This window comes from Seriola lalandi, unplaced genomic scaffold (assembly GCF_002814215.2).
Source record: "Seriola lalandi dorsalis isolate HSWRI2012SDOR001 ecotype SW California unplaced genomic scaffold, Sedor1 jcf7180002054560, whole genome shotgun sequence".
Taxonomy (NCBI): domain Eukaryota; kingdom Metazoa; phylum Chordata; class Actinopteri; order Carangiformes; family Carangidae; genus Seriola; species Seriola lalandi.
Window position 1 is genome coordinate 1,042,201 of NW_019525113.1, and position 25,562 is coordinate 1,067,762.

Consider the following 25,562-nt stretch of genomic DNA (forward strand, 5'->3'; position numbering starts at 1 on the left):
AAAGTACCTTGTTCTGGATTTCATATGCTCACAGTTAAAATTCTGTGACTATGAAATGTGTAGATTATCTACGTATAAGTGTGTGTGTTTCTACATGTGTGCGTATGAACTGTGTGTTTCCAAAGTTTAAGAAGCAGGTTGGGGGGTAGGAGTAAATAAGTTTTTACTTCTTCCTACTCCCTTTCGAGCTTGTCGGCAAGAAAGCTACTTTTCCTTTTTTCTTTTTGTTGAGGATTATCATTTACCTTTCCTGCATTATGTTTTCTGTTTGTTACTATTGGTTGTATATATTCTTGCACGTTTGTTCGAATAAATTTCATTCATTCATTCATTCATTCATTCATACCTTCAGCTAGTTCACATCCTGAACTGATTGGGTTCATGTTCCACAGAGTCTGCATGAAGGAGGCATCCACCATCAGATCTCCACTGGCATAAGACAGATGCTGAGGACAGGGGACAAGAAAAAGATTGGAAAAGAGCAGAGGTTATATTATGGCTAAATCCCCCCATTGTGTAACAGCAAAGTGGACAGAGTATGAGGAGTCTTACCAGGTATCTCTCAGAGGACACGCTGACAAGGATGAGGTCGTCACCCACCCTGACCTTTTCACCTTCTGACCTCTGCTTAGAGGCTGGATGAATGGTCCACCAACATGCCTCACCTGCAAGAAGAACAAGAGCACAAACCTACCTAAATTTCCCCACGGAGATGGACACTTGCAACTGATATGTTCACTCAAAGTATCTTTAAGCAAAAAACCAAAAACGTTCACTAATATGTTTAAAAAGGATCTCAAAGTTTGGCTCTACCAATGGAATCTTCTTGTAAGCCCACGTCGAAGGCCAGCTTGTCCGTGAGTGAGCGCGATGTTGTCAAACAGCTCAGGTACTGGGGAGAAAGTTTTTATTCAGGACGTGACCAGAAATTTGTCAAAATTTTTTTAACAGTAAACAAACTGGTAATTAGCAGTCTTACCATGCTTGAGTGGTGGTGTCTCAAAAGGATGGCATGACCGTACAGGAGGGTACGATGACCTCCACCTTGGGACGACTGGAGTGGTAGAAGACAGAATAATATTTAATGCACCAGCCTGATATGACTGACTATAGTCTTTAACTATACCTTGATCATAAAGGGAAGAAAACAAGAAAATATTTTTGAAGGTCCAGGAGTCAGAAGAATACATTAGGAGTTCAAACGGACAGTAACTGTAAATGACTGGATCACAACAAATCATCACCAACTTCTGTTGACACGTTTGTGTTTGTTGAGACTGTACTTTATAATTCTATGTTATATGTAGCACTGTGTGTTGAATTTAACATTGCTGTATGTTAATATTACTGTTTATGTTGCATATGAAGCATACACTGTGTACTCCAAGTATATCCCTTATCTATTCTCTCAGACGGGCTAAGTGTATGTGATTAAAATGATTTTCCAATACTAATTAAAGGCTTCACAGCCCTGTACAGTAACTTTTTTCCCAAAACAGAAATGATACACAACTTGTTGGGTCCATTCTTATACAAATAGAAGGAGAAAACACAAAAAGAACCGCATCATTAACAAAGCAGGGATGAGATACTGGTGAAACTGGGACAATATTTTGCTGTAAATCACAATTTCCAGAGAAGGTATCACGATGATGTGACTGATAAAGTCTTACACAACGAACAACAAACTTAAAACTTTGAATCTAGTCATCACACATTACAATCTCACACAAAGGCAAACACATTAAGCCATCCTACCTTTTCTCAACATCCAGCAAGGATGAAACAAGAAAACACAATTACTGATGGCAGTTGTAGATAGGTTAGCCAAAACAACTATCAAGTTCAGGCAACAGGAAGATAACGCTTAGCCTTTATGTTGCGTTAAGCACCCATAATCCACTGGGGCGAGTCAGGGGCAGGTATGTCAAGGAGTTGCACTATACCATTCGCCCTGGTCCATATTAGCACTAGGCATGATTAGGACAGGTGGTGGTGGGGTGCGTGTGTGTGTCTGTGTGTGTGTGTTTTATGAGTTAAACAGGCCTGTCCAGAGTTCTGGGGTATCCAGTTTCCCTCTATCCAGATCCTCTGCTGGGCTGAATGCCATGCTATTCTCATCCTCCTGCTCACCATTAGAAAGTTCTGGCTCATCCACATCTTCTCTTCAGGCCAAACTAGCCACAATAATGCAGCTAATAAAATGCTGCAATTAGAGAGCATCTCTTAAAACTAGCTTAAGTTCCGCTAACCTCAGCCAAATGAGGTTTCTTTCATCTGAAATATGATACTGATATTTTCTGTCCATATTCTTCTAAAACTATACGCGCCAACAAGGTACTAAAATCTGACCATCTGGTAGACTGGTATACAAAGTTAACTATTATGCAAAGTACGGACAGTCTGAGAACTAAATGCTAGTGCCATCTTTGACTTCTGAATTATTATATTTCCTCAATAAGTTATCTTAAATACTGTACATTGTTGCACTCACATTCCCTGAACTTGCCTGAGATACTTTTTCAATTTGTGCTTTCCAAAATATTCCAGAGTGCCTGCTGACAATCCCAGAGGGTGGGTATCAATGTTTTGCTATCAACTATGTGTGGAGAGGGCAGTAGTTGCAACATAATTAACAAGAGGGTTTCTTAGAAAAGTGAGTTACACCAAAAACACAATACATCTTGGGTCTGCCTCACATTGTTGTTGGTTGAGGGTCGCGTAGGTTGGTGAACTGATAAATATGCTGCAATGTGTTCTTCTAAGCTGGATTTCTCACTATATGATTGTTGAATGTTGATAAAAACAATTGAGAGCCTACAAAAGCTGGGTCGTTGATTCAGAGGGACTAACAGAGTGAGCCTGGATTGATAGATGGCTGCAAATACATCAGAATTATATGATATGACCTACGTTCGGCTTGTTGTCCACCAAACAAGTTTCATCCATATTAAGAAGTTAAATATAGTGTGGATTTCCATGTCTGAGCCATGTTAGATGAGTCTTGCCTGATAACAAGCCATCAGTACCATCATCTAACTTGGCTTAAGAAAACACATTTTGTCTAAAAGGGGAAACAGAACGTCGTCAAAGACTAACGAAGAACAATGTGCTGAAACAAAAGGTACATCAAGCAAGGCGGGGTCATATTTATGATAAGGGTATTAGGGCTGTGCTATTTCTGCATGAAATGCAAATGAACGATGCATTGTGACACATGGCTAGGTCTGATATTCTAGGCTAGCTAATTCAATCATAGGACAGATGCAGCTGTAATTATTAGAAAAAAATACATAAATGTATAAAATCTTGATCACTACAACAATACAACATTTTTTTAACAGTAAGAATTCTGTTTTGGTAAATAAAGAACAGCTCAGCATAAAGGAAAGCTGTAAAGATACTATAATTGTTTACTTGGACCTCATCAGTTACTGTTGCTAAAAATGAATAGCAAGTGCACTGAGCAATCGCCACCTTGAGGTGAGGGCTAAACGGATATGATCAAAACATTTGAACAACACCACCACTATTTCATTCAGTAGGACATCCAGTGGGCAACAGGACAGGAACGAGGACAGTTGCCAGGTTGTTTGGGACACAAGTTACAGGAAATAAGACATGTTAACAGACATACCCATTTGTCCAAATCGACTGTCTGCTTGGCAGCGAGCAAGAAGGGAAGGGGAGGGGAGGGGGTGTCAGATAGCAAGTAAAAAAATCATAATAAAATAAAAGCAAAGAATAAGTCCATCTATGGTGCTCACATAGACTGAAGGATCATGATGCACCTTATGCTGTATAATGAACCTCTAAGCCAAATTTGGTATTAATGTTTAAAGGCCAAATCTGTGATCCATATGTAAACAAGGAAGTAGCCCAACCAAAGAAAGTCATGACTGTAACCAGATATCAAACCCAAAATAACAGACAAATCTTTTAATACACGGGCTAATGCTAGATAGGTCTCTCATGTTTTGGATATGTTTCAGCAGTGTTAGTAAATAATATTCTAAAAACAATCATACATTTTAAACTATAATCAGAACACAGACTCCTTATCTATCGTCTGTAAATAATTATAATAATGAAGAAATAAAAAATGTGTTAAAGAGCTACAGTATATGAGCTGCATAGCTGGGGTAAGCAGATTAAAGCTGATAAAAAATAAACTTTATCTTTTTAGGAAATATGCTTGGTTTCCCTATTACCAACAGTCACATGAGAGGAGCAAAAGCAAATGTATATATCTGTGTCCTAGTCTGGATTCAGAGGAGACCCGCCTCTGGAGGCTAAATGTGCTGAATGTTATTTGTTTTAAATACTGCACAAAAAATGACAGTTTTGAAAATTTTGTAAGGCCCTTTTGCTCCTTTTAGGTGAAACACTTCTTTGTAACATCCTGAACACAAAGATTACATTGGTGTTCATTTTCTTATGTGACTCTGAGTAAGACAGCAAACATACATATTTCCAAAAATGTTGTAATGTTCCTCTCAGTGAATGGTACTGAGGAATACTACAAAAAGACTGTAGGCCTCAACAAAACCAGATTCATTACATATCACAAATCTACATCAGCGATCCCAACTGAAACTGAAGAACTCTATCCTGTGACGGTGAAACCGACGGGAGACAGGAACAGCAGAATACATCGTAAAAAAGAATAAATACATTTTTTATAAGTCAGAAAGGAGGGGGGAAAATCTCCCTACCAAAGTCTCGACCATTTGCCATTCGTAAGTCATAGTCCTCTTAAGTGCCTACTTGACCTGTCACGTCCATAGATTCCTCTATCTATTACTCATTTCTTTATGTCTGCATTTGACTCCTACCTCGGTCATCTCCACCGTGTTGGCCAGCATCTCCTGCAGAGCACGAACCGACAGCGACTGCTCCAGAATGAAGGTACATATGGCCAGGTCCGGGGGCACATTCTGCAAACGTATACACAGCACGAAACGAAGTTACTAAAAACAAGATTACACACAGAACAAACAAAAGGGAGGGAGGAGACCAGCATCTCACCTGAGCGTTGGATGTGGTTTCCAGGAAGCAGAGACGGTTCCCGAAGCCCTCGCAGGACAGACATAGCTTAATCGTCTCTTTCAGGACGGAGGCAGTGCACTGCAGAACAACCTGGTCGTCCTGCATCCAAAACACAAACACAGGGTTAAGAACACATTCACTCAGTGGCCTTTCACTTACACACTATTTTATGCTCACTATGAATTTAGGCTTTTAACCACACACTTATTAGCCTTACATCTGATTTTTTTCTGCTGGCTGACCCTGCTGTGCCTGCTTTTTCATGTGTTAGTAAAAAGTTTTTAAAGCATCGAATAAAACTGAATTGACATTTGTAGCAGGCATTGTTATTTAGAAAACTGACCTTTTATTGACTAAACTGACACGCTTTATAAGTGCAAAAGAGGAACTTGCTATAGCACATTTTTTTAAAAAGACACTTGTATGTGTACACACTGAATAGTACCCAATGACTAAACCAAAATAACAATACCAGTGATTATATATGTTTTACTGCTACTTTTACTACAAATCATTAATACTGTGCAGTGCTGCTGAGGCTTTTGCGAATTATGGTGCACTGCTTTGAACAAATTTTCTTACTTTTCAGGTAGCCATTGGCTTTCATTTATTTCCATACTCTGCTTTATCTAAATAATCTATCACTGTGAATGTTAACATCTGTATTAATTTCAAAGTTACGTCAATGTTGCACAAAACAGTGACAATTTTTCAAATCAATTTGAGCTTAAACTGCATTGCCATCATGTTCACTGTGCTGGATTACACAACTAAAGCAAGAGCCTCCTAATTGATGTTCATATCATACCTAAGTGGATGAGAACCAATAGTGTATTGAAAAATAGGAATAATAATTAATAATTGTAATATTGGCTGCAGTAATGTATACACACACACACACACACACACACAAACATATATATATATATAAATATGTATATATATACTATTCACGGTTAAGAGGGAAAAACTGGTAAAACCACTGATATGGTCTTTGAAGTGAGAAGCTGAGAAGACTGCAAACAGCAACTCAAAGTAAGGGGCGGCACAATAGATACATGCAACTCCATTTTACAAGCAGCATACTAACAGACAGTAATTTGGTGCTCCTCGTCAATGCCTGGACCCTCTAGAGACTGGTGTAAATACAGCAATAAACACCCCCTCCCCTGCGTAACCCACACCTGACACTCAACATTCTCAGCTGCTCCTTCTACTCAGTCATTATGCAAGTGGATCCATCACTTAACCTGACTGATATTCCTCTCTACACTTCTGGACAGCTTCCTGTCTTTCCTCCCCTCTTGTCTAACAACTAATGAATCATTCTGTCTTCTCATTCTCGACTCGCCGTTGTGCCCTTGTGATTCTGCACCATCGATGTGTCAGGACTTACAGTATTGTTTAGGATAATAGGCAGGCACTTTAAAGAGAGGCAGAGGGCAGCACAGGAATTTGCATGTCTATGTTTATGGCACATTGCAGGAGTATAGAAAGTGATGCAGATCAGTGACCTCATAATATCTACTCCCCTCTTCCACCGAGAGGCCTCTAGTGTTTCTTTGGCTGAAGAGTGTCCCCTCTTCTGATGGCGGGGCTATCATCTATCTCTCCTCAGCCTAGAAATGTCTCCTCTGTCCTGTCCTCGTGTTCCCTGCTTTGCACTCCAAAAAGTGGAGCAATGTGCCCTCTCTCCTTCACTGCAGACATGAGCAACACCACTCAATATGAAACTCAAGTGCTACTAAAACTGTATATACATCATGAAAACATGAATTTTTTGCAAAAAAGTGAATCTCAGAGGTATTGCAAAATAGAAAACAAGTTCTCAATCATGTTAGAAACAAAGTGGTGGAATATCTTTCCCACCTCCTTTGTACAAAAACAATACCTTCAACTCACACCACTTCAAAGCTGAGCCTTCGAAGCTGAGCTCCAGACCAATAACTATATGCACTACATGGATCTTTGTTTTATCAAGGCTGACCATAGATTACAATGAATCCCAGCATCATCGCAGAGAAGTCATAATGTGACAGAAAAAGTGATGTTGAAATGGGATAGGCAAGGTTAAAATGGGCTAAACTGGCTATGTTTTGAGGACAGTGCACACAGACTGAGACTGCAGTCCCCATTAAGGAAAAAGGGCTGAGCTTGTTGGTGTCTAAAAGCAGACCGAAGGAACCTAGTGACTCATTGCACCGAGACAAGATGTGCGATCAGATGACAACCATAGACGATATATGCCCCAACATTATACAGGAGTCCTACCCAGTGGCTTCCGTACATTTCTACAGTCACAAGTCGTACATAGCAGACTTAATGTGCTTCATCACTCTAGCTCTATAGGCAAAATGAAAAAGTAAGAGGAGGCTCAGGAGGACTGTGAGACCTCAAGGATTCAGGCACTTAACAGGCAACTCAAATCTCATTGCCTTTATCTTTATTAATTTTTCAAAGTATCTCAAATGTAAAGCATTTTGCACCAATATTCTTGAAAGTGCTACAAAAATAAGGGCTATCATTATTGCTAATAACAAAAACAAAAGGTTTTTGTGAAATAGGGCATTTTATGACTCAGTAGCCAACATACAAAAATTATTGCAAGGAAAAAGGAACCACACTATTGCTTTAAAAACCCACAGAATTGATTCTAACCAGGTATTTTACAGTTTTAACTCGCATGTACGATATGAAGCACAAGAGAGAATCTTGAGAAAATGGCTGGTTACCTGCCAAACTGGCAGGTGGAGCAGAAAAACACAAAAGCCTCAGCCAGCATTTGCCAACACTTTGCTGGTACATGGTTGGACTTGTTGTTCCAGCCTTAATGTTAGGGCACTCAGACTTATAATAGTAGTCTATCAAGTGCATTAGCAACTACAGAGCCGTGTCCTTCTGAGAGTCACACAGTGTGAATCACTTCCAATCTGACCATGTGAAAAGCTGATTCAGAGACCACAGAAACCCCTGGGCTTAACTCAGCCTTTTATTAATAGAGGCAGCTTTCAGGATGTGCAACTGACGCTTTGTTGTAAGCCAACCACAACGCTTGATTATTTGTTAATCTCACATGACCTTATTTGATGGAGCCAAGACAGGTGGGCAGCATTGATTGAAATCCAGGATGTGCTGGTTATCACCCACCTGACCCACTGCACTTCTACCTGTGCTGTGGGCAAAGATATGTGGATGAAACTCATTTGATGTCCCATCAACATGGTGGGTGTAGAGTTACAGCCAAACCATGTTTGGACTTGGCGGCTGAAGCATGTGGGCTATGTGGATTCTCAGGGTCAGAGGGAGAAGTAGAGACAATTGGATGTAAATTGACAGACACAAACAAACACACTAGTGTGTGCAAATAGAGGTGTGTAATGCAGCAGAGATTTACAGCCAGAGGCATAGATAGCGCCTGAAAGCAGACACCTTTGTATATTCTCTAGGGACATCTGATGGTGCACTTGCAGACAGAGGATAGCCAGGGTTCCCCAGACAAGCAGGCATGGTGCCCGCCCCCCCACACACAGGAACCAAACAAGAAAACACATGCAGAATGGTGAGAGATATGTGTTTCCTACGATCCTCCCACGCTCTCCTAAACTATGTGGTAGGACAGGATGGGCACATGACATTCTTCAACCATACACATAACTGATACTGTCGCTGTCGGCAGAGTGTGTTCGATCGTTAAGTTTATCTGGTAATTTATCTCAATTGGTGCTATAATGGATCTTAATACCAGCATCCAGCTAAGTGCTAATACACTGTTAAAATGTAGTTGGGAGGTTTGTCTTCTCCACTTGCAGGTAACCGGCTGGTTCAGGTTTTGTTGTCTGTTCAAAACTTAAGTAACATAAGTACAACATTAAGTACAACACAACTATGAAACTGGGGCTGGTGGCTGTGTAATTCAGTAATCACTGTTGCAGTGTCCAAATAGTTAACTCTAGCTCTAACCCTCGACCTTCAACTTCATGTCTAACAAAAAACAAACTTGAAATTTTTTTAGAACATATTAACCTTCCTATTCATTACCAAGAAAAACACAAACAAAAAAGGCACATGGCATGTGACCAACATGAAAAGACATGTAATCATCTGGTTTTAGTTTTCATGACAAATGGCTATGGTTATTTGAATCTATATTTTCTGAGATATTTATATATTTTCTTATCTATAATACATGTTTGATGTGGAAAACATATGCAGTATATAACAATAATAAATACTGTTATATACTGCAGCATTATCTTAATAATGTCAGTATTCCAAATTACATGGTAAACTTATATTTATCTCCTTGATTCAAATCCTTTGCATTGACAGCCATTAATATCTTATTTTTATTTACTTTGTTTTAGGTCTGAACAATCAATCAAAACATTATTAAGACAATATCCAAGTCACAGGAGCTGCCATTTTTTTGATGAAGGTAAAATGTGTCACAACAGACCATAAGTGAACCATTGTGGTGCTACAGAGACGCCTACAAATCATATTCTCCAGACATAAAGGAACATCCTTGTTTGGTGCCCCGACAAAAGTAACATCATCATTATTTTTATACTTTTTTCAGTGAAAATGAAATGCAAACATGACCTGATTCAACTGAAATTGTGACTCATATCGCGATCACAATATCGGCTAAAATAATCACAATATGATTTCTTTGCCCTGCTTTGTTCGCAAGTTAACAGGGCAGCTTCAGCACAGTCTGAACTTTTACACTATGATTTGTTTAAATGCTTATTTCAGTTCATGATCTTTTGAATATTTTCATCTCAATATTGATTTACTTCTTCAGCCATTCATGCCACACTCTCAAATTCATCCATGCCACTGAAAACCTGCTCAGTAATCACATCACTCTCAGCAAATGAATAACACATCCATTCTCTCTTTACAGTTCGAGATTTGTTCGAGAAAGTGTGCTGATGCAGGCCACCCCAAGACATTGATTATATTTCTGCAGACATAAAAAGAGTGAGGGACAGCACATTGCACAGTATGTGGGTGGGAGAGAGGAACAGCTCAGTAAGGTAGAGGGGAGAGTGGTGATGGGGTTTCCTGTTGAAAACTAGAAAGGACTGTACAGGTGCACTATCAGCATCCTCCATCACACTGCAGTCTGAGGGGCACTGTGGCACGCTCACTCTGGTAAATCACGTGCTCTCACTCATGTTTTCTCTTCTGCTGCCTGAAATGTCTCTCGAAACAACTTTTATCCCTGATGCTTTTGTTTATTACATTCCTGTATCATCGTTCTTTTCAATATTTCAATTTTTATGAAATTGTTATTTTTTCACAATTAATGTCTCTACAGCATTATAACATTAGGCCCTTTTCATGGTCTTGATAAAACTGTAGACTGAGGGATTATGCGTCTGTGCTACCTGAGGATAAAGATCTGGAGAAACATTTAGTTTATATACAGTACACTCCAGGCCTACACACCATCTCTAACATATCAACTCCAAAATAGCAAAACCATCTCCTTAACTCACCAGTGTCAACAGATACAGATTGAGCACTGCACAAGTCACAAGTTTCCTTGCAGATAACTACCTGCATCACAACACACTGCCATTAATTTACCATCTTTAAAGACATTAAGTGAAAGGATGGATGTTTAAGAGGGACCACTGTTTGCAACAATCTACAAAAAAAACATTGTGATGGAGGTTTATGTTAGAGCCCGACCGATATTAGATTTTTGGGGACGATGCCGATACCAATATCAGGGAGTAAGAAATTCTGATATCGCTAAATTGGGAATTAAATAAAATAACTATAAAAATATAATATATAATAATTATTAATAGAAAACATAATAACAAATATGTATATATTATATACATATATATATATATATATATATAACTTGTATAAAAAATACATAATATACATAAAAAGCTGTCTATATGATTTGACTTGACCCGAGCATTTCCACTGCATTATTGCTAATAAAAGTATTCATATCACCGCATATCAGTGAATATATATATATGCGCCGATACAGATATAACTGTGATAGGCCAGTATCGATAAATCGCTCAGGCTCTAGATTGTTCTATATGAGCTTTATGGGGTGAATATACAGTACATTTAAAAAAGGGGAAAAAAAAGTAACAGACAGTATCTCAATTTGTAGAGAAACAACTTCGCTAAAGTCTCGATAAATCTCTTTTCTTCCCTTATCTCTGTCTCTCTCTCGCTCTCTCTTACAGCTTATCTCTAACAACACAGATATTTCCAAACTTAATTCAGTGAGTCATTTAATACTGTGGTGGTAGTGCTCCCAACGTCCACTGAGCAACTTGCAAATTGCCTTTTATTTGTCATTTCACTACAGTTAAGGGTTCAGTGATGGCCCTGACAGAGTGTGATAACCCTACAGTCCATTAAAATCTACACAAAGTTTGCAAAAGCTTGTACTCTGCTGCATCAAAGGCAAAGCTTCTTCCTCTCTGCTTTGGCATCACAATACAACACAGTTAATTAATTCCTACTCAAACACTCTGTAAATCCGAAACTTTTAAGTTTCCATCTTCCTGGTAAAAGTGTTGATGAACTCTATCCTGCCTCAAGCGTCACACTACAACACAAGAGAAAAAGCCCCTGTAGACAGTGGGACACCAAACAACAGAGCCACAATTATTTCATTTATAAATAATTTTATGATTAAACAACATAAGCTACACACTTTTGAAAAAATCCTGGGTAAAATAACAAAATGTTTGCTACTGCTGCAGTAATGCAGGAGTCATTACAGTCCCATGAGTGTATCTATGTGTGTGTGCCTGTCTAATGGCATGTCCGACTGGGTTTTACAGATAAGTTATGATGCACAAAATTTACAGGGAGCTTGAGACGGAAAAGCTTTTGCTGCCGTCTCTCTCTGTCTCTTTATCGTGCTCAGTCTCATTCCACTCTTTCCTTTGCTATACTCTCCTCGCCCACATTTTCCCTCTGTCCTCTTATTATTTCATTGCCGTCCTCTTTTCTCTCCCTTTTTCCATTACCTCTACCGCGCTGCCCTGGGCCTTCCCCCTGCACTCCTCTCCTATTTTAGGTGGCTGCACCTGTCACTATCACATTCCCTCCTTCTGCTGACCAGCAGATACTTAGAGGTCTCACTTGGAGAGTGAGCCAACAGAGACTCTTGCTCACAGGAAAAGCATTGAGCACAGGAAAACTGGTTGATAACTTCTACTTCTGATGAGCAAAAAGCTCTGTAAGTAAAATCAAATTGAGTAAAATCAACCAATCACTACCCCAAAAAGTATATTATACTTACTTATACACTCAGAAATGTCTTAAAGCTCAGTGGGTTATACTGCAGTTATAAAGCAACACTGATAACACAGTTAGGGTTCAAATCATTCATGACTACTTTGCAAAAAATCCATAAAGAAAGATGAGATCAAGTTGCTAAAATGTAGGTTAATGAGAAAAAAAACAACTAAATAGCATGAACATCGTATCTTATCTCATTGTTTTCATTCATGACTACACTCCTGGCTACTCTAGACTTTAGCAGTGATAATTCACCACAAGATTCTGAGAAACATTATAGGTGAATTTCATTGACATGCAGTGTTTTGACATCCTGCACACATTGGCTTCAATCCCTTCTGGCTCAGTTAAACTGCTACAAACTATCAGACATCAAACATTAAACAGCCTCTGCCCTTTGAAAGACGATAAGTCTGGCAGACAGCAGCAATTCAAAGGAAAACACTGTTATAAATAAATTATTTTAGCTGGCCTAAATCCAAAATTCATCCCAAAAAAAAGTCCATTTGCCTTAAGAGTAAAGTAAAGTACTTTCCTGATCAGCGGGCCTGCATAAAACCATGTGTAATCCAAAAATTGAATATAGGAGTGAGTTAAGGCACAGAGAGATTTATAGTGGAGGACAAGCACCATCCCATAGTCCCCAGATGAAACTAGCCTCAGAAAATATAATTGAAAAAAAAAAAACTGAAATGTGAAATATCGCAGCGTATATAGAGCCAAATAGAAGAGAAAACCTCAAGTCAAGACACTATTCAACTTGTGGGCAGTTAAAAGAAAGAGTTAAACATTAAATTTCAAATATCCTTCACCAACCTCCCTTCATGTTCACAAAGCACATGAAGTTAATCTTCATAGTTTTGTCTCTGATTTAGTTAATAAGACTACAGGCTCTGAAAAAAATATTGTCAGATTTCTCTAGACAGCTTTTGCAACATAATCCAAGTGCCTCAAGCCAAACGACTGCACAGTGGGTCCAAAACAGTCCCATATTTACCTCATCATCTCCAATATTTTCCTCAATGACAAAACTCAGACTGCACACACATTCTGAAAGATTTTGGCATCTTGAAACGAAGCATTGTCAGGGAGCAATGTGGAAGTAAACATAGGGGCATCTGGACTTGTTTAGTTACAAATCACTTTATGCTGTACTCGCTTCTAAAGGGCTATAAGGGACCAGATCATTTGTTTTGCATATTTTAGACGGTTTAAAACAAATCACATTGAATTTCAAGACTGTGCTGCTATGTTTCAGAAAGCTGATCTCCATTCATTTCTGTAAGAATGATGAATGATCAGAAAATGTATCCGATGTATTATTGTATTATTAGTATACTTTATCATTACTGATTACTAGAAACTTGCCTTACTGTAGTATATCACAATGACCAAACCCATATTATGTTTGCCAAAGTTACATTATGGTGAGAAGTAAAGCAATGCAGACTTTTACCAAGTACGAAGCTATGATGTGATAGTGACACAAACTAATGTGATTCTGTTGTTCAGTGTGATGGATTATGCAACATCATGAAGTATCAACGTGGACAGGACCATAGGGAACCTGCATGCAGAAAAGTTTCCTAGATCCTTTAAGCTATAAAGTGACAGAGCTAATCAACGCCTCTGCGCAAATGCACGCAATCGCACAAGCACATGCACATGCGCACACAAACACACATATAAACACACACACACACACACACACACACACACACACACAGCAGCAGCAGTTTACATAACAGTTGTGTCACTTTGCTTCTGCAGGATCCCTCTCTCTCTCTCTGTTTCTATCGTGCCTAACAGAGTAGACCAGACCACCTGTTTATTGTGTAAACTGCTGTGACCGAAGCAGGCAGACTAACAGGTGCTGTATATGTATGTATGTGTGTGTGTGTGTGTGTGTGTGTGTGTGTGTGTGTCTGTGTCTGTGTCTGTGGCTGTGTGTGTTTTGCTGTCCCGCTGTGGACGTGTTCATCTCCTGGGCTCAGCACTTCTAAAGCCCTGCTTTGCTCGCACCCTCCCCACCTCCCTCACCCTCACCCATCATCTGCTGCCATCCCAAAATCTGCTGCTACTGTAGCTCACTGATGTACACAGTCTGTGTGTGTGTGTGTGTGTGTGTGTGTGTGTGTGTGTGTAAACTATAGCAACAGAGAGAGAGGGAGGACAAAGACAATTGGGATGAAAAATGGGGAGAGACTCTGCGTCTCTGTACAAATAAGCAGCAGTGCAACAATAAAATATGTATCATAGCTTCGGGTTTCCACAGTCTATGGAGACCAGTGATAGACAAACAGCAATAAGACTACAAGGTCAAACAAAGAAAGAGTGAGGGAGCAAAGCAATGAGGAAAAGTGGGGATAATGTTTTTGCAAAGTTAGTTAGTTAGGGTTAGTGATATAAAGGGCAATGTTTGTTCAAACTGCATTTTGATCGTGTCATCCCTGTTTTTCATTCAATTGCCTTTTGATAAAGGCAGGTCAGGGTTGTGTTTAACTTTAACACCGAATTTAAGTAATGAAACTGATGAATTAACAAGGGCAAATCTGACACTTGTTTTTACAAAAATGCTCTGTTAATTGAATAAACTGATACAAGATAAAGATTTGTCGCAATAGAATTTATTATGTGTAACTTTTCCACACTAAAATGTCTAAAAATGACTAGACCTATGTTATATATGTTAGAGTTGTGTACTTAAATTATCCCAAATGTTTCCAGCAATTGTCAAACCAAAAGAAATACATAATTTTAATGGTGTTAAGGGTCTGTGTCTATGCGCATGGGTCAGCATAGTGGTTGCCTGCCAGAAGCTCAAAATTGACTTTTATCTAGTTTATGCCATATACACTTTTTACACCTTGCTTGTTTAACTATATATTTTAACCAGATGGATTTTAGTCATCAGAGAAAAAACTCAGGCAGCTCAGCTCCCAACCGCTGGAGACATCCTGTCCTGTGTCCGTCGAAGAGCTTTGGCGAATTTTTAATTCCTCGCTCAGTTTGTTATGGAGAGGAGGACACATCTGCGGATAATTTGGTTCCTGTACGTCTGGTTCATAAGTTATTAAAGAAACAAAGGTAAGCAGTCTCAGTTTCAAGCTAGTCCGGGTCCGCCAAAGAGCAAATCAGTCATTTTTAAAGTGAAACTAATTTATGGGTGTTTCTACCGGTTGTAACCCTCCTCCATTTGTTAGGAAGAAGAGGACACCTCTGTGGATAATTTCGCTGCTGGTAAATACCTCCTGAATGTCTGGTTCATAACTTATCAGAGAAAACGATGAAAACAAAGGTTAGCAGTAATCTCAGCTCCCAGCCCTTCCCTGGCACCCCGTGTCCTCCGTACAGCATCAGCGAAACACTGACTTTAAACGTGAAACTGCTTCACTCTGTGTTTTTAACAGTTATAATTAGAGGCTTATGGCAATGGTGGTGAGGACAACAACCCCCATGATCCCACGCTGTTTCATGACATCACCCAACGCGGTCTTTTGTTATTGTTTTGATTGAGAGACTCCGAGCAAGAGAAGTTACATACAGTGTGATTAGGAAATGAGTGTATTACAGCAACTTGGACCTGAATCCAAACCAGACCTGGCTTTCACAGCCCAACCCCTGAAAGCACCATCAAAGAAGTCAAATGCAGGGTGTCCAATAACTGAGTGTGATTGAGACGCATAACATATAACCACGACATCAGCTATCCAGCCAGGAACCGTTGCTGCATGTCACGTCTCTCTCTTTCTCCCTCACTGCAACTCTCGTCTGTATCTCTACAAAGGCAACAAGGCAAAACACAGTCACTGGCAGCATCAGAAATGTAAAGTCCTTCAGCTCCTGCACAGGGCACCTAAAAGCCAGTATCCACCCAGTAAGCAATGAATTGTTCATTTGCAGGTCAAAAGATGTCAAGATGTCTGCATCACCCCTGAGGTCAACTTTGTTGAAAACTAAAAGACATCTAGTTTGCAAATAACCATTGTTTCCACTGCATTTCAAAGACTTCATTTCAATGTGTGGTTGAACCTCTTTGACATTGAAATACAGTGTAGTTGTTTCACAGTTGTATTTAGCCTGGTTCTAACAGGGGCATCAGTCGCCATTTAACCTCCAAATCTCCAAATCAGTGCTTCTGCATGATTGAGATCCCTGTCAAAGGTTACTATGGAGTCCAGGCCACAAATGTCACAATTGACTGTGACAACAATGAACAAGATCTCAAGTTCACTTGACGCACACGCAAACACACTTTCACATCTACGCATACACACACACACCATGTCTCCCAAAGGATGCTGGCAAATAGGACACTGAATCCTCTGGTTTCTCCCTCCAGAGTGTGTGCACTTATAGTGGCACACTATAAAAAGAAACTGCTGTTATAGACTGGAACTCAAATACCCCTTCAAACTCACTCGCCTGTGCGATTCACACCACAAAGGTGGCATCGTGAAACAGTGACACAGCTTTTACCTTCACCAGCAGAGAAACAGGACCATTGTATGAACTCTTTGTTACCTAATGTAGACTCTGGTGTGTTTGTAGCTCAGGAGACATTTCAGCCGGCTGTGGCTGTTGTTCGAGGCTTTCTCTAAAGAAAAAAGGAGAGACTGCTGGCTATTGCAAGCTAAGCCAATCTCTTGACAGCAAATGTGGGGGCTGAATGCTTGCAGGGTGTTTTTTTTTTTTTTAGGTAGGAGGTTGAATACTAGACACCGGTAGTTCAACAGAGGGCATCCACTCTGTTTGAGTGGAGAGAGAATTTAAGCGACCTGCTACTGTACAGCAGGTGGCACGACTAAGCCCCACTAGCGAGTGTAGACTGTACAACTATTCAAGCCATACTGTGATCACTCAGCGCTATGAGTCACAGGCCTGGACCGTATTACAATAACACAATAAAACCTAGAATAGAATAGAGCAGCACTGCTGAGTAATCTGTGTGTGGCCTTTTGTGATGTGAAAATGATCACTGGAGATATGTTGAAGATGCCCAGAACGCATAACATTTTCTTGTGTTCCCATCTGTCACACTGAGCAGCTTTCAGCATTTAAAGGATTTAATCTCCTCTTATTTCCTCCTATTATTAAACAAAACCCCCATCTGAAAAAACACTATAAGCAGCACTGCATTACCTTATTCCCAAACTCACACCCCCACAGCTTTTCTTCGTATTTGGATGAGTCTCAGCAGGGGTGAAACACAAGTAAAACAACTGAGAAAATCATAAAAGTGAAGGGATGATGTTTTTTTTTTCAGCCCCTTCCTCAAATAGACAACAATAGGCTTCTCAGTTTGCAGGAGCACCTACATACTCTCAGTTACTCTCACAAGGGAGGAGGGCGGCCAGAATAACATATACAGTGTTGTGTTGTCTGTTACATGTATGCACCATCATCACACTAAAGATCCTCGTGATGGACATGAGGAGATATTGATCATTTTTAAAATTGTGGGAATCTTCAGTTAAATTAAAAACATTAGCATTATGTTTATTGTTGATTCCATACCTTGTAAGCATGACAGGTTAATCCATGTACAATCACATAGACAGCAAAATATATAGAGCAGCTGGCATGATGAATCATGGCGTACAGTACAACAAAATGTACAAGTTGATACTAAGTTAAACTAAACCTTAAAGGACACAAGATGGCGTTTCTGATGTGCCATTTGAGTCCCCAAGATATCACTAGTAAAATCCTATAAAGCAAATTTATCTCGACAGCAGTTTCCGCGTCAGCCCTGTCATGGCCGACACTCACACTTCCTCCTTCGTCTTGTATCATACAAGGGTCTTCATTAAAGTTTTGAAAAGCTTTCCTAAACCAAATTTAGGTAGCTTAGGGCTAAACCATCTGGTGTCAACTTATTGTGCACACAGGCAAGATGCCTGTCAGACCACCAGTTAAAAAGCAAGTTTTGGATGATGTTCTTCCCAGGAATTTTACAATCTTTGTGCATTCAAAGGAGCAAAACTAGTGCATTGTAGGAGAGAAATCTAGATTTACTTGGCACCAGTTATTAATGCAAGTTAGAACTAACATAAACTAAACATAAATGTTAGTCATACTCGACACTGACGTGATGAAAACTGCATATCTTTTATCTTCAAAATCTAATTTTGCTCAAATGACTCCGATGATTTCATTAAATAGTTGTGAGATAACGTGATGGGCTGCAGAAACAGAAAGCCTTCCAAGGGCTGAGCTAAACCTCCTGCTGAAAAGTGAGCCTTGGCACACAGGCTGTGAACCTGCATGACAGGTTATGTAACTGCAAAAAGATTATATCAGGTAAAAATATGACTCCTGTCTGCTGCCCCAGTCGGTCCAGGTAAGAACTCCTCTGTGCACACACTCGTATCACACCTCCCACCTCCAATATAACCCAGGGAAAAACCCCAGCTGAGAGAAACAGCTGACTCACACGATGCCTCCCATCACTAGCCACTAATTAAAAGAGAAAAGACCATTTGGTGGATGCTTTAATCCAAAGAGCCTTACAGCTCCATGAGCACTTACATTTTTAGCCCTGTATTGCGCGTGGGGATTGAACCCCTGACCCCGACAGTGTTAGTGTCAAAGACAAACCCATTGAAGTACACGAGACATTAATAATTCACATAGAGCTGCATTGTTTTTTCCTTTTGAAGTGTTGGTGTCTAATAGTTTCCTCCTAACTGAACCTCTTGAACCAAAGGACAAACCCACTGAAGGCATCCAAAGTGTTTCGCATTTGTCTTTCACAAATCATTTGCCAGTTTCTGAAGATAATTTTTAAAAAAAAAACACTGTTTATAGTTGTGTAATATAAGCAACAGCTGTGTTGCTCTGTAATGCTGGCTCATGGTTATTATGAGCTGACACCACAAGCTTGATAGGAACCCTGTCCATCATTGTACATTGCTTGAAGTCTGTCTCTATGCCGCTGTCTGGGCTCTTTTGTACTTTAACTGTTATTTCACAGTTAAATAAACACTGCAGAAATGGTAGTGGTAGAGCTCCGCTTTAACAGAAACAAATTTCACTGTCCGTTGTGTGAGGATTTGGCTTTTGGATTATGCTCTTCTCAAAGACAAAGTAAGTGTGGAGGGATGAGTCTCTTATTTGAGAACATTCCAGCATCTCACTTAATCGTGGATGGAAACAAAGCCAGGCAAAAATGATTATTATTGTTTACTGACTTTCATTGGAATTGTATCATGTTATTTCTTAACAACAGTTTTTTTGTCTACATTTATGAATTGTTATTAAAAACCAACACAATTAGTGTTTCATGAACAAAATGTTTCACGAACACTTGAATCTGCTATTCAGGAAAAGAAAAATCAAATTAATGTACTTACACTGATTTCATATTAATATCTACAAAATATTCTTTTGATATTGATTTCAACCAAATTATGTTGCTCTAGATGGAAACACTAACTGAACCTGTGATTTTCCAGTTGAATACTGGTGGCAATAAATGAGTTTCTCAAGGCTTTTCCTGATGAACTTTTTAGGTGCAGAAGTTGGTTGATTTTAGGTTCAAGCGCATGGAAACAGCATGGATTAAATAAAAAAGATAGTAATTTCAGACAAATTTGATTTAGTGTTATTCTCATATACTGCGTGCTACTCTCTCTCTCTCTCTCGCTGTCTTAGGTTAATTTCAGGGTCTTCAGGTTCCACTGTGTTTGAGACTGTGAAGTGCATATCTCTATACTGTAACTGTGTGTTAGCTTCTCCGAGGAAGACATGCAGCCTTTGGCCAGCTGTCCCCTGCAGGCTCTGGGTTGCTTGTTGCTCTGCCTCCTCACCCGACACTGACAGGCTCTACTTTCCTCAGATATAAATAGATAACGATGCTAACAGATGCACCAGCCCCTGTCTATCTATCTGTGCTCTCTCTCACACCCACGCACGCACACACACACACACACACACATACATACATACACTGATACCCACCTATTCTTAAGCCAAGAACACTCTGGAAGTAATATAAAAGAGAGGACAACGCATTCTAAAAAGATCAAAATATGATCATGTAATGTAGGTTAACGACCCGAGATTTGTGCGCTCGCAAGAGATTGAAGAAATCAATTACCAAGTTTAAAGAGAGCAACTAATAAGCAGGTCATGGCACATTCAGGACGCTGCAAAAATAGTCAACTATATACAGAAGCGGGCCTTGGCTCTGACAACTGCAACTTCAGATTTGATTTAAATATCCAATGCCAGGAAAGCAAAAGTGATCGGAGGACACTGAGGGAGCAATAAAGTTGATGCTGGAAGATCATGAGGCAGTTGTAGGTCAAGAGTAAAGAGTATTAATTAGTTGCCGCTCTAATCATCTCATTTCCTTTCTCAGTGTTTTAATAACAACTCCCCATCTCCTTCTACACCTCCCAAACACCTCCCCAGCAGCCAGTGCAGGTTAGCCCTCCTGAAAAGGAAAGTAAGCAGGACTCACCGTTCGCAGGAACTGAATCTCCTCCTCTCCCTCTCCCCCTTCTGCCATCCTTCACCGAGGGTTATTCGCAGCTCCTCGGGAGAAAAGAGAAAATCCTTCTGTTTTCTCTCCTCAGGATTTGGATTTTTTTTTTATCTCCTTGGCTATGTCCCTCCCTCTCTCCCGGTCCTTTCTTGTTTCTGTAACCCTCTCTCTCTCTCTCTCTCTCTCACACTCTCTCTCAGTGTCTCTCGTTCTCAGTGCTAGTGTGTGTGGGTGTGCTGGAGGACAGCGTGAGTCCTGTGGCTCTCACGCTGTTGTGAGAGAGAGTGACGGGAGGCGAAGCTCTCCCTGGCTCCTCTCTCCTCTCGCCTTGCATCCCCCAACCGCTGATGAGGGAGGGAGGGAGGGAGGGAGGGAGGGATGGTGGACGGGTGAGGGAGGGGCAGACACCTTGTTACACATTTACATCGCTCCCATCCCACTGTGCCACCATGTTTGTAGAAGTGGGCCACTCCTTCACACAGGCTGCCCCCCTCCAACACACACACACACACACACACACACACACACACACACACACACACACACACCTCCCTACCCTCCTTCCACATGTCTGAGGCTATAAAAGGAAAGGGGGGTGAGGACTAGCCTTTAGGGAGTGTGCAGTAGGAACAGATGCACATACACACACCTTAACTCCTCAAAGTGAATAAGTCCGCCGCACTGTACCTTAAACCTTCAGAATCAGGGCATTGACACTGTATTAGGTCCTCTGCGCTCTGCAAGAGCTATGTGGACAAATTAGATGTCTGTATCACCTGACAGTCAGCTGATGAGGATGTACCATTACACAGTATTTGAGTAAGAACAGCAACTACTAACTTTACTTAGGGCTGATTATATTGTTTTATAATTGTTAAATCAATTGATTAAACTTGATTGGCAGTAAAATTGACAGAATGGTCAATGCATGTAAGTGCTTCCAACATTGATACATCCATAACAACTATTAACCTTACTTTAATCCAGTGAGACATAACATTAATATAGGGATCTCTAACTCTGTAATGTAACAATGTGTTCACGACTGCACCACTTTTACTGAGTAGCTAATTAAGAAAATAAGTTAGCAGGGCCTTTAATTGATTAAATGCCTCATTTTGCATGTTTTCAGAGCCCTACTTTATGTCCTCAAATTACTGATGTCTGAATTACAGTTTAAAAACCAAGGGGTTTCATTTCAGTATTTAGCTTGATAGAGGGCTTAAAAGGTAAACTGAATAACTTAATTGTTGATTAATTTGCTGATGGGTATGAGCAATTTCCAATTACCTAAAACAGGCAGTTGTAAATGTTATTCAATTACATAATTCATGATCTTCCTGAATTGATCAAGTAATCCTAACTTAAAAATTGCCTGTATCCTGAAGTAATTTAAAATCTGTTTGATCAAAGCAAAGCTCAATCTACATCTTTGCAAGTTCAGTCAAGTGGATGCTACTGACGCTTTCTTACAGTCCAGCAACCAGAGTCCAATCAATAACAGGGGGAGAAGCTTTGCACAGACATTATGTCAGGCTTTAATTAGCTCTGTGCACTTTCACACTTCCCCATAATTTTGTTTAACAGATTTTATGCTTCAGTATTAGCAAAGGTTTTAGTTGCACTAAGAACAGTAATTAATTACTAGCCTTTTATTTTTTAACATCTGAGTCGCTTAATTATAATAATATTGCTGTCCACAGCCCCCAGAGATTTCTGTGTACCCTCTATGCACACATGTGAAAAATCTTTGTAGTGATTTAACAGGGACGAACTGTCACGTGTCTTAATGAATGGACATGAATCCAAAAAGGTCATTAAATTGAGACATTTCACCAAAAAGAATTGTATTTAAATCTATTTATCTATCTACTGGTAATAATGTCAGATGTGAGATTTGTCGTTCCTTTAAGGGTGGTAGTGACTAATCAACAGAAAATTGATTTTCTCTCAATAATTGATTGTGTAAATGATTCTCAAACATTTTCACGACCCTAAACTGATGCAAATTACACCACAGACCCCCATCCAATAAGATTTTTGCTTTTAGATGTAATATTACAGGAAGTGTTTGATACCCATGAACAAATTAGTCACACATTATGTCATTGTGTTACATATGGATGGAATTATAGTGAAAATAAGTAAAAAATAAATTATTCCCCTTTTTGCTGGGGACCCCTGGGAATCACCTGAAGGAACCTTGGGGGTTCCCAGAACCCACTTTGAGAAGCACTTGAGTACATCACTTATCAAAAAGACAATTGTTGGTTCAATATTCTTAAATGTATGTATGTTTACTGACTTAATCTGTTTTATATCATTGTAAATTGAATATCTTTGTCTTGTTGTGTGGACACCTTGGACATGGGTATTTCCTCTTATTTACAATTAGTAAATTTTTTAAGATAAACACAAAGCTTGTGCTACAGAAAATGGACCCAGTAAATAATAATAATCCTGCAGCCTTAGTTAATAACGTCCAATTTAATCGAACTAAATATTATTATAATATTATTATTAGGTTTCTATCCAGCTTCCCTGTCAGAGTCCTTGCAGCCAGTCCTTCCTTTAGCTCTGAAGACATATTACACCTTGACACAAAACTGCTAGTTGATAATGAATAAACAATGTACCAGAAAATTATTTTTGCAGGCCAATCAATATCGCGCCTAATGACAGACGTAAAATGCTATCTTGTAACAGTATCAACAGCTGTGTGGACAGCCTGATGCATTCGTGAAGGAAAGCTGTGGATCTGCATGAGTATCAGGGGCACACCCCTCCTGGTCATATCAGGCAGCGGGGATGCACCAGACAGAAAAGCTGGAAGTCTGAGCGGAAAAAAGGGCATCACACACAATCACACAGAAACGGTGGCCAGCCTTCAGATGGTGTGCACATACACAAATCCTTACCTCCCCAGTCTCCATCTGGCATCCTTCGGCATGCTCTCCTTCTCGCCCATTTCCCACTGCAACGGCAGCTGGCAGCTGATTAAGCTGTTTTGGGACGCCGCTCGCTGGGATACAACTCTGTCCAGTAGGGAAAAAGAGGATGGGAGGCGGAGGAGGAGGCGATACGCTACTGAAGCAGAACTACCATGAATTCTGGGAGTGCGAGTCCTGATTCAGAAGTGACCTGCTGCAGCCTGTTGTGTTTTTTGCCAACTCATGAATCCGCCTCAGTGTACGTGCAGTTGCGACGCCGCGCCTAAGGGTGGCGACATTGCACCAACAACTGAACTCAAATCTCTGACCAATGACCTCCGACTCCAAAATGACCAAGAATTAGCATTAGCTTAAATTCAGTCGCGATAAAACAAAAAAGGTAAGTCTTGACTGATGGTCTAATGCAGCATCTAATATTGGTCCATTTAAACTTAACTAAATCAAAATATATAATATGATAGCTGCAGTACTGTAACGTAACGCTAACGTTACGCCAGTTACATTACTTTGCTAACAATGACAAAAAAAAAGTTTAAAAAAAAACGTATAACATAAAATAAATCTCATTCTTAATATATACGAAGTATCCTATTTAAATGTTTTATTCTGCCATGTCGTCTTAATTTAACCGAAAAACAGCTCCGTGAGTTCATTTTACCTTTCGTCACTGTTAAAACTACGTCAATACCATCAATCTAAGAGACTTCCGTTTTTACAAGAAATAACAAAATAAAAGCCTGAAAATAAAATGCACAAACTGAACAGATTAGTCACAAGCCACACATGGTGGTCTTTAAGACTCACAGCGCCAATGCAACAGCTAATATTTAATTTCAGTGTTGAATTATAATAAAGGTCGATAGCTTTTTATTCTCTGTGTCAAATGTCTTGAGATTTACCAGCTGAGTTGATTGCAACTCTTCCTGTTTTAAAAAAAAAACTATTGCTTAAGATTACGGTAAGATTACAACATTACTTGTTTTCTCCTTTGACATTTCTATGTACCATTTTTAAGTCTTTTAGTGATCTTCTTTCTAATGCAAATCCAAATGCATTTTTAGGAGTTTTAGATTTAGCATGCAAGGACTGCAGGAACCCTGCTCTGTGCATCTTTCCCTGCTTTTGAATGCCATATCACCCACTCTCTCTGCCAGCCAGTCAGCTTCCTGCAGAAAAGAAGCCACCTCTGCAGACTTGGGGACATTAATGTCCCCTGTTTGATCGCCTCTTCCTCTTGGTGTGTTAAAACAAGGATGCCTTTGAGTCGCCCTGTCCAGCTGCACAGCCACATTCACGAGCACAAACACTACCTCCCTGTGTAATCACTTGCTACCCTGAGAAATGACAGAGTGGGTTAAAAAAAAGAAGAAGAAAAGGAAGAAATCAGGATGATAAACGTGATTTGGGGGACCCTGGAGACACTGGATGAACAAATCTAGGAGGGAGATGCGTGCCATGATTCAACAATGTTATCAGACAGCTAATTATTTCTTTTCAGGAACTGATTCTTTTGCCAAGTTCAGGCGATGCCCCAGAAGACTGTTTTAAAAGGTGACATTTAGGTGTGGCGCATTTCTTTCTAAAAACTCTAAAAAGAGCCGCAGATGTTGCTTCCTGGAGTACACTGATGGTGCTCAGATGATTGCTCATCACTATCTCTCTCTCTCTCTCTCTCTCTCTCTCTCTCTTGCTCTCTCTTTCTCGCTCTCCTCTCCCCTCCCCCTGGTGCACACGCACACACACCACATACACACACACACACACACAGAAAC

The 25,562-nt window shown here is 39.9% G+C and overlaps 1 protein-coding gene across 7 annotated transcripts in view; it reads right to left on the bottom strand.

Moving 5' to 3' along the window:
- Positions 1 to 21,187, bottom strand: part of ryr1b (ryanodine receptor 1b (skeletal)) — a 71,041-nt gene extending 49,854 nt beyond the window's left edge. For all 7 annotated transcript variants that reach the window (XM_087176542.1, XM_087176541.1, XM_087176540.1 and 4 more), the window contains exons 1-7: positions 20,816 to 21,187; positions 5,029 to 5,148; positions 4,836 to 4,937; positions 980 to 1,054; positions 814 to 892; positions 553 to 665; positions 347 to 446 (exon numbers count right to left, since the gene is read on the bottom strand). In XM_087176542.1, coding sequence (XP_087032668.1) covers positions 347 to 446; positions 553 to 665; positions 814 to 892; positions 980 to 1,054; positions 4,836 to 4,937; positions 5,029 to 5,148; positions 20,816 to 20,863 — 637 coding nt within the window. In that variant the 5' untranslated portion in view covers positions 20,864 to 21,187. The remainder of the gene's footprint in view (positions 1 to 346; positions 447 to 552; positions 666 to 813; positions 893 to 979; positions 1,055 to 4,835; positions 4,938 to 5,028; positions 5,149 to 20,815) is intronic.
- Positions 21,188 to 25,562: the final 4,375 nt, after the last annotated feature.